This window comes from Ziziphus jujuba, chromosome 2 (genome assembly GCF_031755915.1).
Source record: "Ziziphus jujuba cultivar Dongzao chromosome 2, ASM3175591v1".
NCBI lineage: Eukaryota > Viridiplantae > Streptophyta > Magnoliopsida > Rosales > Rhamnaceae > Ziziphus > Ziziphus jujuba.
Genome location: NC_083380.1, coordinates 17,025,241 through 17,038,202, shown reverse-complemented (window position 1 = coordinate 17,038,202; position 12,962 = coordinate 17,025,241). Strand labels below are relative to the sequence as shown.

Sequence of the window (12,962 nt, the reverse complement as noted above, 5' to 3'; positions counted from 1 at the left end):
TGTTATCATTGTTATTATTATTATTATTATTATTATTATTATTATTGTATTTTTTATTTGTATTTATCACCATTATTTTATTGTTATTTCTATTATTTATTATCATTATTGTATTAGTAATGTTACTGTCATTATTATTGTTTATATTTTTTATTTATTCATTATTGCTAACATTACTATTACTTGTATTTATTATTATTATCATCATTATTATTTTTATTGTCATTATCATTTATTATTATTATCATCATCATCATTATCATTATCATTATTATCATACGATAGCTTTGGGCAGGTGTGATAACTCTTGGACAAGTATGATTATGTGATAGCCCTTAAATAAGTAGTAGCTTTCGGGCAGATACGATAACCCTAAGGTAGCTTTGGTTATATGGTAGTCTTAGGCAAGTTGTACTAATAATATTATTGTCACTACTGTTATTAATATAATAATAATTATTATTGCTATTGTAGTTGTTGTTTTGTTACATTCCTTTTACATTGATGCCTTGGTATGTTCATTAAATGGTATGGAGATATGGAGCTGTACTAAGTGGGTGGTATAGACGGATATGAGTATTTAAAGGTATTTGTTTGTTAAGTTATTTCTATTATATATATTTTTATATGTTGGTATCGAACTGTTGCTATTTATGGAATTATTTGTAGTAAGGTGGGAGGGATAAGGTAGTACTTTTAAAAGTGTGTTTTATGTGCACGAAATTTTGTGGCATGTCCAATTCTTATGGGAAATGTTGTCGAATTTTCCATAGGACAGTCCGGTAGGATTTCTATTGGGATCAGGACGTATCTAGGATTTCAGAATAAGATCCTAAATGGGTCCTGACATATGTATTTATATATTTATAACAAGATTTCTAGTATGTTGCAGAAGCTACATATATAAATATATATATATATATATTATGCAGATTTTGATACTAGTACTATTGGCAATCAGACATTTTATTTCTCTTTCGTGGGACATGAATTACACTTTTTATTTTTTATTTGGCGTAATTGATCTTATTGACATACAAATATTTCTAGGTTTGGTAAGTTGCAAGTGATTATCTTCGATTGTTGACATTCATAAACTTGTATTTGGGATTAAGGAAAGTGTTAGAGACATTATAAAAATATAACATATGAATTGGAGCAAAAGTATATCATCTGGACTATCCGCATGTGGAACTAGAGAAAAGACGATGGTTTTTAAAAAAATAACATATTTTCTCTCACACAGAAGGAAAAAAAACCATCATCTTTTCTCTGGATCCATATGCGGATGGTCTGAATGGTAAAATCATCCTTTAAAACTATATAGAAAGCTTAGAAATAAAATAAATGACAATAAATATAATATATATATATATTTAATTTACATGAATATCTAAAGTATATAATTTGGACAAAATAAAAAATAAACAAATATATTAATAAAAACAAGATTAATATGAGAATCAAATATAAATATATAATATATATATATATATATATATATAAAGAATCCGTCTGTGGTGCGGACAGTCCATATGTAAACCATGAATACTGACAATGGTTTTTTATGAAACAGTCGTCAATACTATCATATAGAAAGAGTATTAACGATGGTTTCTTCAAAAAATCATCGTCAATACTGAAGTTTGCATGCGGACCATCCGCATGGTAAAATTTTCCTATATATATATATATAGTTAGAGAGAGAGAGAAAGAGAGAGATTAAAAGAAAAAAAGGGGGGAAATCAAAAGTGCACTACACGTCTATGGAAGTGAAAGGAATTGATTGGGAGTGACAGGGCAGAGGGGCCGGGGGCACAATAGAAATGTATGGGAAGAAAGCAATGAATGGCAGCGTGCCCTCTTGGCCCAATATTGGTCCACCCATGCACAACACGAGTTAAACGTATAGTAATTGACCGTATGCCAATCTTTATATCTATAAGAGGCCCATACACCAGATTTTAGGAGTACACATGAGTTTCAGTTTTTCTCTTTACCTTTTTCCTAAATGAAAAACATTAGAGTTTATCATGAATTCTAATTTTATATAGTTAATTTTAAATATAAATAAATTATTTATCATATTTTTCTCTGCTTAATATTCTTTTCTGCATCAAATTAACATTACTTCTTTGGTGGTGTGGCAGAAACCATTCTTAAAAAATTTTCGGTGAACTTGTATTGAAGAATTAGTTCCAACAATAATGTCTCCTTATGCAATGGCCATTCTTTGTGTTTTCCTTATACATTTGTTTACCTTCATCTTATGGCCTAAACACCAGAAACATGGTTATAAACTTCCACCGGGACCCTGAGGTTTACCGATCCTTGGCAACCTCTACCAATGAGGGATCCGATGTTCAACACAGTATTCTTTAAGACATATTCCCTCCTCATTAGTACTTGTGAATCTACATGCGTCTATCTTCTAGGATATAATGGACTATAGAAGTTTCACGTTACATCTTTGAGCTTCTCTTGGCGAATTTGAAATTATCCTCCATCTACTACACTGAAAGACCCTAAACAATTCTAAGAATAATTACATAAGGATACGTGAAAAAGGTACAAAACTCCTCTAGCTCTCCCTCTGTTCCATCTCAAATCCACCGTCAAGATTGAAGAAGGAGGTTAGGCTATAGGTGTCACCTTTAAACCTTCGCTTGTAAAAATATTTATTTTACTGATTAAATATAACTGACAGAGAAAAGTTTCTTGACATATCTTAGTTATTTATGTTTGTGTTGACCATGAACATCTTCCTAATTCTGCAAGAATTCCTAATTCTGCAAGAATTCTTAAAAACTAAACTCCCACAATTGTCTTTTGAAATGATATTATTAAACAAACCCACCCCACACCCCCCCCCCCCCCCCCCCCCCCCCCCCCCACCACCACCAACCAACAACAACTTCTTTCTCCCTTGCCGTCCTCCATTTTCCTTCTTTGCAAATGGATATATTATATAAATATAGATATATATATATATATATATATATAATTAGAGAGAGAGAGAAAGAGATTAAAAGAAAAAAAGGGGGAAAACCAAAAGTGCACTACACGTCTGTGGAAGTGAGAGGAATTGATTGGGAGTGACAGGGATTGACAGAGGGGCAGGGGGCACAATAGAAATATATGGAAGAAAGCAATGAACGGCAACGTGCCCCCTTGGCCCAATATTGGACCGCCCACGCATTACACGAGTTAAACGGTACAGTAATTGACCATATGCCAATCTTTATCTCTATAAGAGGCCCATATACCAGATTTTAGGAGTACACATGAGTTTCAGTTTTTCCTCTTTACCTTTTTTCTAAATGAAAAACATTAGAGTTTATCATGAATTCTAATTTTATATAGTTAATTTTAAATATAAATATATATATATATATATAAATTATTTATTCTATTGTTCTTGTGTTTAATATTTTTTTCTGCACCATGCGTTTAAAATTTTTTTCTGCACCAAATTAACATTAATTGTTCGGTGGCGCTGCAGTGTCCTTGTATTGAAGCATTACATCCAACAATAATGGCTCCTTATGCAGTGGCCATTCTTTGTGTTTTCCTTGGACTTTTGTTTACTTTCATCTTCTGGCCTAAACACCAGAAACATGGTTATAAACTTCCATCGGGACCCTGGGGTTTACCGATCCTTGGCAACCTCTACCAATTAGGGACCCTACCGCACCACACCCTTCGAAACTTAGCCCAAAAACATGGACCCATAATGTCCATTTGGCTAGGTAATGTGCCAACCATAGTAGTCTCGTCCTCTATTGCTGCTGAGCTCCTTCCTCAAGACCCATGACTCTGTCTTTTCTTCTCGACCCCCAAATCAAGCTGCTGATTATATTCTATATGGAAGAAAGGGCATTCTATTTACTGAACATGGTCCGTATTGGCGCGCCGTGAGGAAACTGTGTGCTTCGCAGCTTCTGGGTTCGTCGAAAGTGGAGTCATTTGCGCCCATAAGGAGGGAGGAACTGGGTTGTTTGGTCCAAACACTTGAGAAAGCTGCTGTAGAGCATGAGCTGGTAGATCTGAGTGAGAAGATCAGTGAAGCTATGGAGAATATAATTTTTAGGATTGTTTTGGGACGGAGCAAAGAGGATGGTATGGATTTGAAAGGGCTTGTTGAGGAGGCATTGAATTTGGTAGGCGCTTTCAATCTTGCAGATTTTGTGCCTTTCCTTGGGGCGCTTGACTTGCAGGTGAATATATATATATTTTTTTATATATATTTTTTTTTGGCTTAAAGACTTGCTGGTGAATTAATTGCACAAAATTATTAAAATTAATCTCTTCTTAATAATCATAAGTTTTTTTTATATTAGGATGTTGTACATGTAGCAGTTTTTCGCAATTTTTTTTTTTTTTTATTATGAAATATACATTCATCGTGTATATCCTATGATCATTATTATCGTTTACACTTTACACGTGTAAAACGTGCTTGGCCAAGCACATGGCAAGAGTATAACATCACTTGTGTTGTGTTATGCAAGGCAGGTAGTACACCATGTATGAGCCTTAAAAATTGGCACCAGTTAGTTATAAATAAATATTTAGTATATTAATTAACATGTATTAAAAATTATTTTCTTAAAGGAAAAGATTCAATGTATCTAGGTATTTAGGAAGTTGTAGATGGTTATTTTCACGAATTATACACCATAGATCTAACATCCATTCAATAGACGAGATTGAAATTTATCAAAAAATTTTGTCGAATATATTAGTACATAAACCGTCTTCTTTGTTAATATTTTAAAGTTGATCAATATAAAACTTTATTAAATATATTTTAAGATTTAAACTTTTTATTTATAAGTTTTTTTTTTCCAAAAATCATTTAATTAATTAACGGTGAAATTGTTTGTTCCTCTTTTTTTAAGTAATAAATACTTGTATAATAAATCATAAAATTAGTTTTTCTTCTAGTAAATTTAAGTTAATGAATTAAATAAATAAATAACTATAGTTTATGTAGGTACAAATATAAGACGGATATAAATACTTATTAGCATGGTACTAAAAGTAAACACGTTTGTACAAACACAATATGATAAATAAATGAATCCGTACAGGCATAACACAAACACCAATGGCCCAATAGTGCTGCACCACCCATTCGACACCTCTACACTTCCGTTATACTGATTCTTCTTTCTTAATATTATTTTGACGCCTCTACACTTTCGTTATACTGATTCTTCTTAAATGTCCTCTTAATTTAAGTTTTCGCTAATATTGCTGAAATACCAAACCATCTTAGGATCATATTACTTTAATCAATTTAATTCGTAGTATAATAAATTAACATGACATTTCTTTTTCACAGGGACTCAAAGTGAGAATGAAGAAATTCACAACAAACTTCGAGAAAATCCTTGATAAAATTATCAGCGAGCATGAACAAGATTATGGTAGGATGCGTCAAGAGAAGCCTAGGGACTTCATAGATGTGCTGCTTTCATTGATCAACCAACCCTTGAATCCACACGACGAACAAGTACACATAATCGAACGATCAAACATCAAAGCTATCTTGATTGAAATGCTTATAGCTACATATGACACTTCCACCATTACAATCGAATGGACTTTCTCGGAACTCATGAAGAATCCATCGAAAATGACCCGTCTTCAACAAGAGCTTAAAGATGTCATCGGAACACACCGAATGGTGGAGGAAACAGATTTACAAAACTTGCCGTATTTGGATATGGTGGTGAAGGAGACTATGAGATTGCATCCGGCAGCGCCATTGCTTCTTCCGCGCCAATCCACCGAGGATATCGCCATCAATGGCTATTACATACCGAAGAATTCTCGTGTTTTGGTGAATGCATGGGCTATTGGGAGGGACCCTAATGTGTGGTCGGAAAATGTGGAAGAATTCTATCCAGAAAGGTTCATTGATAGCAAGATTGATGTTGGAGGACAAGATTTGGAGCTTATTCCATTTGGGTCTGGTCGTAGAAAATGTCCTGGAATGCAGTTAGGGCTCGCAACAGTTCGCTTTGTTGTGGCTCAGTTGGTGCATTGCTTTACTTGGAAGCTTCCCAATGGAACTCTTCCTAAGGACTTGGACATGAGTGAGAAATTTTTCATCACTAGCCAACGAGTTCATCACTTGCTTGCCTTGCCAACTTGCCGTCTTGTGCATACTTGTCCATGAGGACTTGTGAATTGTGATATTATATAACTAGCAATTTATAAATTGGGCGTAATGAATCCAAAGTGTTATAAACTAATAAAACATGCATGGAAGGTTAATTAACTTGCATGTTGCAATCTATGTTATTAGAAGTGTATTTACTTATATTAAAATAAGGATTTTTGTTTGGTTAAGAAGATATAGATATTCAAAAAAATTTCGTTATGGTACCAAACAGTAATGAAAATATCGGTATCGATGGAAATATCGAAGGTACAATTTTATGGAAATGTCGATATCGACGGAAACGTCGATAAAATTATGAAAACTGTAAACATGTGTTGATTGTTGATTAAAAAAAAAAAAACAAAATATAGCATTAAAATTCCATACTTTCTAACATGCTTACAAGTTTTAAACACAAATACATAATTTATTTTTAAATTTTTAGAATCTATTTTAATGAGTATTTATTTTTCCTTTATTTGTTAATTTGATTTTATCATTTTTTAAAATGATATTAGTATATTTATACTTATTTATATATTTATTATATTTAAACTTATTTATATATTTTTGTTACCAAAATATTTATATATTTTAAAAATTTTAGAACATTGAAACCTTTTGAAAAGTACTAAATCTATTAATAATGCATTATTCAAAACATAAGCTTTATATAATAATAAAAGAATGATAACTTTATAATATTGCCACAATAACCCTGTGCCGCCATCGAGCAAGATGCAAAGAAGTCGTTCTGTTTCAAGTCATGCAGAAACTTCCACGGATATTGTTCGATATTTACCGTTGACAATATCGATGTTGTCGTCTATTTTTTCTTCCATGTCCCTCGAAAACCCGAAAATCCCACTGACTTCAAACGATATCGGCGAAACTTTTCGACAACGGCGATATTTCTCTGACACATCTAACAGAAATTTCTTCCCCCCCCCCCCCCTCCTTTGTTGATGTTGCCGCTGGCCGAAACACGATAATGTCATCAACATTTCAAAGGTCTAGCCAGTTTTTTCTTCCATGGTCCCAAATAGGACAAGTTGCTAGACATTTAATATTAACACAAGTTGCATGATATTTAAGATTTAGATACAAGTTGCCAGATATATAGATCCAAGTTGCAAGATATTCATACAACATGTCAAATAATTCCCGTTTCTCAAATAGCACAAGTTGCTAGATATTTCAAATAATTCCAATATCTCAAATAGACTACTTGCTAGATATTTAATATCAATGCACACAACTCTCAAATCAAACACATATATCAAGTCAAAGCCCAATTCCAATTTCTCAAGCAGCACTGTTTGCTAGATATCTAATATTAATGGACACAACTCTCAAATCAAACCTATGTATCAACTCAAAGTCCAGCTGACAGGACTGCTCCTAAAGTCCTTTTTGGACATTCAAAGTAGTTCTATTTAAAGAAGCTCTAACAAATTTTCTATCAAAAATTCTAGAAATTTAAATATAACCTAACAATATAGATAAATATCGTAAACATTGTTAAGAGAATCTCACAAAATCACCAATCAAAAACAATATAAAAGGCATAAATATTAGGTTAAAATAAAAATAAAAATGAGAATGCCTGGACGTAATGGATGCAACCTGTCAGTTGAGGTCTAGGGAAACAGTTTAAAAGCCAAACTATGAGATAAATTCAGTGAGGGAAATAAAATAATATAATATGAAAATAGTAATCAAACTTTTCACTCAACATCTCACTTCCACTCTTTTAAAAAGTTTACCTTTTTAAAACCTTTTTCATAAAATCCAACATATATCCCAAATCAATATTATAAAATAAACATTTCATAATTAAGAAAATTAAAATATTAATAACCAACTAAAACATCAATTTAATGTTGGACAATAAATAATAAAATCATAATCATAAAAGTGATAATGAAAACGTAGCAAAACCTCCAACATATGTATATCTGCAAGAAAATCAGGCAATGTAGATGTAAAATGGGGGATTAAAGGCACCAGCTAACACGTGCCATGTGTCAGTGTGAGAGTCATTCCTGTGAGTACACAATAAGCCAAGGAGTGCTTTAATTTGTTTTTTTTTTTTTTTGGGTGGGGGTTTGGATTTCTAACCACCTCTACCTATCTCCGGCCACCTCCCTACCGCACACTCTATCCCACCCTGAACTTGACCGAAGGACCAAAAATCTTGGCGAAATCGATTGCAATGCATTGAGATTGGGCCATTCCGGTCTTTTCCCAAAATTTTATTACCAGTGGACTGCTAATGCACCGACATCGATGACTTTTTACGACGACGATAGTGATTTGTTGATCTCCTATTTTCAGCAAGTTTCCGATCAACCCACCATTTTTTACCCTCCTAAACCTAAATCTGAGATCTACTTAGCTTAATTGGTGCTAGTTTCTTAGATCTGAGAGCATTAAGTTAGCCAGATCTTTCCGGCGAGATTTTGACCATCACCGGTTAAATCTCCAATAAGTAAGAACCAATTCGTGATATTCATACTCTAGGCTTCAATTTGGTATATAGGTTGTTAGTTTTGGTTGAGGTTTATACTTAAACCCCCAAGTAAATTATGTGATAAATATTTGATAAAAAATAATATTTTAATGGATGTCGCAATTTGTTGGTAGTTTGGGTGCCCCTATAAACTGAGAAACAGATTCCATTGAAGATTTGGAGTGATTCTCGATTTTAGGTAAATGGTACATTTTCCCAAACATTTTTGGGAATTAATTTATTTCATGCTATTATGAATGTTTGTTAAATATTGTGCTAATTAATTTTAAAAAATTGTTATTTTATGTATGTGTGATAAACATGTTTTTATAATTATTTTTGTTAAAATGGTTGACTGAGATTTATCAAATAAATTTTAATAAAAAAATTATATATATCTTTGGTAAAAGTCGTGATTTTTATAAATATGATTTAAATCAACTAAATAATTCATATGGGTTTGGTATATTGTAATAACTCGGTAAAAATTTATAAAATGGAATTATGGTGAGATCTATATATGTATACTATTTTTAGATGCACCATATAGTATTAGTGTTCTGTATTGCATTGTTATTCAGTAGCGCACATGTATTATTTAGCCATCCTCTAAGAGCTAGGTGAGAGAGGGTTGATACGTATTCTGCATTGTGAGTATTTGTCACCCTCCCCTTAGCCATAGAATGGCAAGTTGTTAGCATTGGTGCCTTAGAATGCCAAGGAATCCAATTGCATGTATTTCTTTCGATCTCTTTTTATCAGGGGGTAATTGGGATGTAAATGTCACCTGACATCATGCGGTATATTATGTGGTGCATCAAGTATATACTTGGTATATATTCTTAAAATTGTTTTGATATATATTTATTTAACTTATGGTTTTAAAATGTTTGATTAATTATTTATTAATTTATTTAATTGTTTGAATATAATATTTATTATATTATATTATTTTCACCTTACTTTTACTTATTTATTATCTAAATAATATTTTATTTCATCTTCCATAATAATATTTAAATATTTAGGGATGTAAAATTATGAGTTTTATGAAAAGAAATTTAAATAGGGAAACATTTCAAAATTTTGTGAATTAGTGATGGTTTAGGGAGAAAATTATTTTTCTAAATTTTTAATTTAATTTTTCAAAATTGTCTTTATTAGTAGTATATTTATTATTATTATTACCGTTATTAATTATATGGGTGCCACTTGCTAGGATGATTAACATATCATTAGTTTTTCTTTATTTTTCAACCAATTCTCCTAGATACGGATTACTAGTGCACAAATTGCCAAGCTGCGTGCCCTTTTGACTACCTCTTTCTGTTGTTGTATTCAAGTAGAGTTCTTCTTTGCATCCCTCCTCTATATTGTTATTTTTATTTCTTCAGACTCTAACATTTATGCTTTTTTAAATAAATTTTAGACTGCTCTAACACTGAACTGTGGACTAAAATGTTTTGTATAAAACTATTTTGGTTAATTATTCATTTCCACTTTGTTTCTTTATTTTTTTGTAGTGCTACAATCTTGTGGAAATTTTATAGTAAATGGGGAGGACTAGGGAGGTTTAATATTTTGGAATGTATTTTCTGTGCAGGAAATTTTTTGAAAAAGTCCAATCCCAAGGAAATACTACTAGATTGTCTGTAAAATTTTCGATGGGGTTTCCCATAATCAGAGCTAGCCTAAGGTTCTTGTAGGGAATACTAGAAGGGTTCTAACAACCACAATTCAAAATTTAATATTCAATCCCAATCAATTTTTCAAACATTCCAAATCATTATTTTATGCTAAAACATAACTTATTTAGGCACCTTGAAATACAAAACACTTATATATACTTCGAAATATACAACTTCCAAATTTCCTTCCTTAGAACCAATTATTTTCTAAAAACAAAAAAATAAAATAAAAAATCAATTCAAATACCATGATATTTAGATACCAAGATTTTCAAGTTTATCATGAACCAATTTGAAATTAAAATCATTAAAAAGCTTATCAAAAGTCACATGAATAACTCCCTTTGGTATTCTATGCGTATTTTTACGTGAACCAATACGTCTATTCTTACGTGAACCAGTTCTTGGTATACGTTTTGCCATATTTTATCATCTCATAAATATAAGTACTTAAACCAAACCATAAATATGAAATATTCAAACCATATATATAACACCTCGCCTTCATTAGCAGACATTTCACTCTTTGTCGATATTGTCTCTAATTTAGGAACCGCACTCAATATAGGATTTTTTTTTTTTTTAATTTTCTCAAGACGTCACCCAGAACATTTAACTTCAAAGTTCTCTCAAATCTTGAAACAACCGCTTCGAAAAGACCTCAGTATGCGATTTTTTATTCAAAGCTTCCCAAAACATCACGTATCTCTAGACTGCTCTCTCCTAAGCATACTCAACTTTGGATTCTCTTGAATCCTAAAAGAACCGCTCTGAAAAGATTTTGGTGTTATGAAAGTGATTATCATTACATTTGAATCATCACCAATTACTACCCAGGCAATATGGGATTGGCTACTAGGTAGCTTACTAGTGCATCTTGCACCTCTCCACACTAGTCTTCATAATCCACCCTCATGGGGTCCAACGTCCTTGATACGTTTCCAATTAAGTACATGCTTTGATACCATTTGTTACACCCTGCCACCATTGGCATACTTATCATTCTATGTCAATACTGTTTCTAATTTAACCATTGCACTCAGTATGAGGTTTTTTGTTTAGAGTTTTCAGAAAGTCATCTATCCCTGATTTACTCTCGCCTGAACACGCTTGACTTTGAAGTTTTAAACCCTAAAGCTAACCGCTACAAAAGGACCTTGACATTATGAGAATGACTATCATTACATTTGAACCAACCACCATTTCACACTAGACGAAGTCGGATTGGACACCACTAACATGCCAGTGTCTCTTGCACTAGCCCACGCTAATCGTCGTAGTACATATATATTTTACTAATATGCCAAATATCATTTAAAAACAGAAGCCACTCATAGATACAGCTGATGTCTACTCCTACTCATCCGTAAAGTCACCTCCAATCTCACTACAAGTGCCTAAAATATAATAAAAATATTTCTCAAAATTAAAAAATCAAATCCAAGATATTAATCCATATCAAATGTTCCAAATAATTTTAATAGCTTGAAAATTTCTAAAATTGGACGTCAAACAATTCAATTATATCGTGGGCCTTAAATACTTAACACCCAAAATTTGGGTTTTCACTCGAAGGCCAAACTTAATAAAAGTAAACCTTCCATTGGGTCGTTAACACTTAATTATACTAATCCAACTTTGATTTTGTCCAATTTATCCAATTAGCCCTAAAAATAGTTCAAATTTACCTAGTATTAAACTAATTTGATTCAAAAATAGAAAAATTATCAAAACATCATTCAAAATTTAAAAATTTAAATCGACAAAAAGCCCTTAAGATGAGAAATATAATGCTTTATTCATCTTGATCCAAAAGCCTAGTCAGCGGTTAAAAAACCTTTTCCAAATTTTGACCATACTTGATATTGATGGATCTCTCAAACCATGAGAAATTTCAATAAATACAGGCCAGATTCAAGCACAGAGGGTCCAAAATAGGAGGAAGAGGTGTATGGCATGGCTTGAAATGGCCGAAAAACACATGAACTCCAGTGGCATAGCCAAACCACCATCATCGGCTTTACCAGGCCAATACAGTCAATTCCAGTGGTGGTTGGTGGCCAAGGTCAAAGGGGGATAGGCAAAATGGATGGCCAACATGTGTAGGGTTCCGGTTGCTTGGGATGGTAAAATCCAATTGACTAAATGGGTCTTAACAAGTTAGGTTGGGATTCCACAAGCCATAATTTGGGAAATTTTTAGGTATTTTCTGAATCATTATATTCTTGACACACTTTTCCATGTACTTATAGACTTTTGGATTACTAGTGGATAAAAATCTGAGACTGATTCGGACATTAATATAATATTGACATTTAAAAATTTCCCAGAACAATAAATTTTAACCATAACTTGGCATTAGGTGTGTCACTAGTGTATGAATTTGTATTGACAAGCTCCACGCTATGGTATAAGAGTAAAAGTCAAATCAATCTCCAAAGAAAATTCAAACTTAGTCCCACTTAAAAGTCCAATTTAGATAAACTTGGTCAAACCATCCAAAATTTAAAATTCTTAATGTTTTTGCGAGATGGATCATTACAACCTACCATTTCGTCTTGAAAATTCATATTAAGACATCAAAATATGC

At 32.3% G+C, this 12,962-nt stretch overlaps 1 protein-coding gene across 1 annotated transcript; it reads left to right on the top strand.

The window, feature by feature from the left end:
- Nucleotides 1-3,292: 3,292 nt before the first annotated feature.
- Nucleotides 3,293-6,365, top strand: LOC107418832 (cytochrome P450 CYP736A12). The gene is given in 3 exon segments (XM_016027518.4): nt 3,293-3,796; nt 3,798-4,217; nt 5,348-6,365. Coding segments are annotated over 3 exon segments (1,521 nt in total). The 5' UTR covers nt 3,293-3,535; the 3' UTR covers nt 6,188-6,365.
- Nucleotides 6,366-12,962: the final 6,597 nt, after the last annotated feature.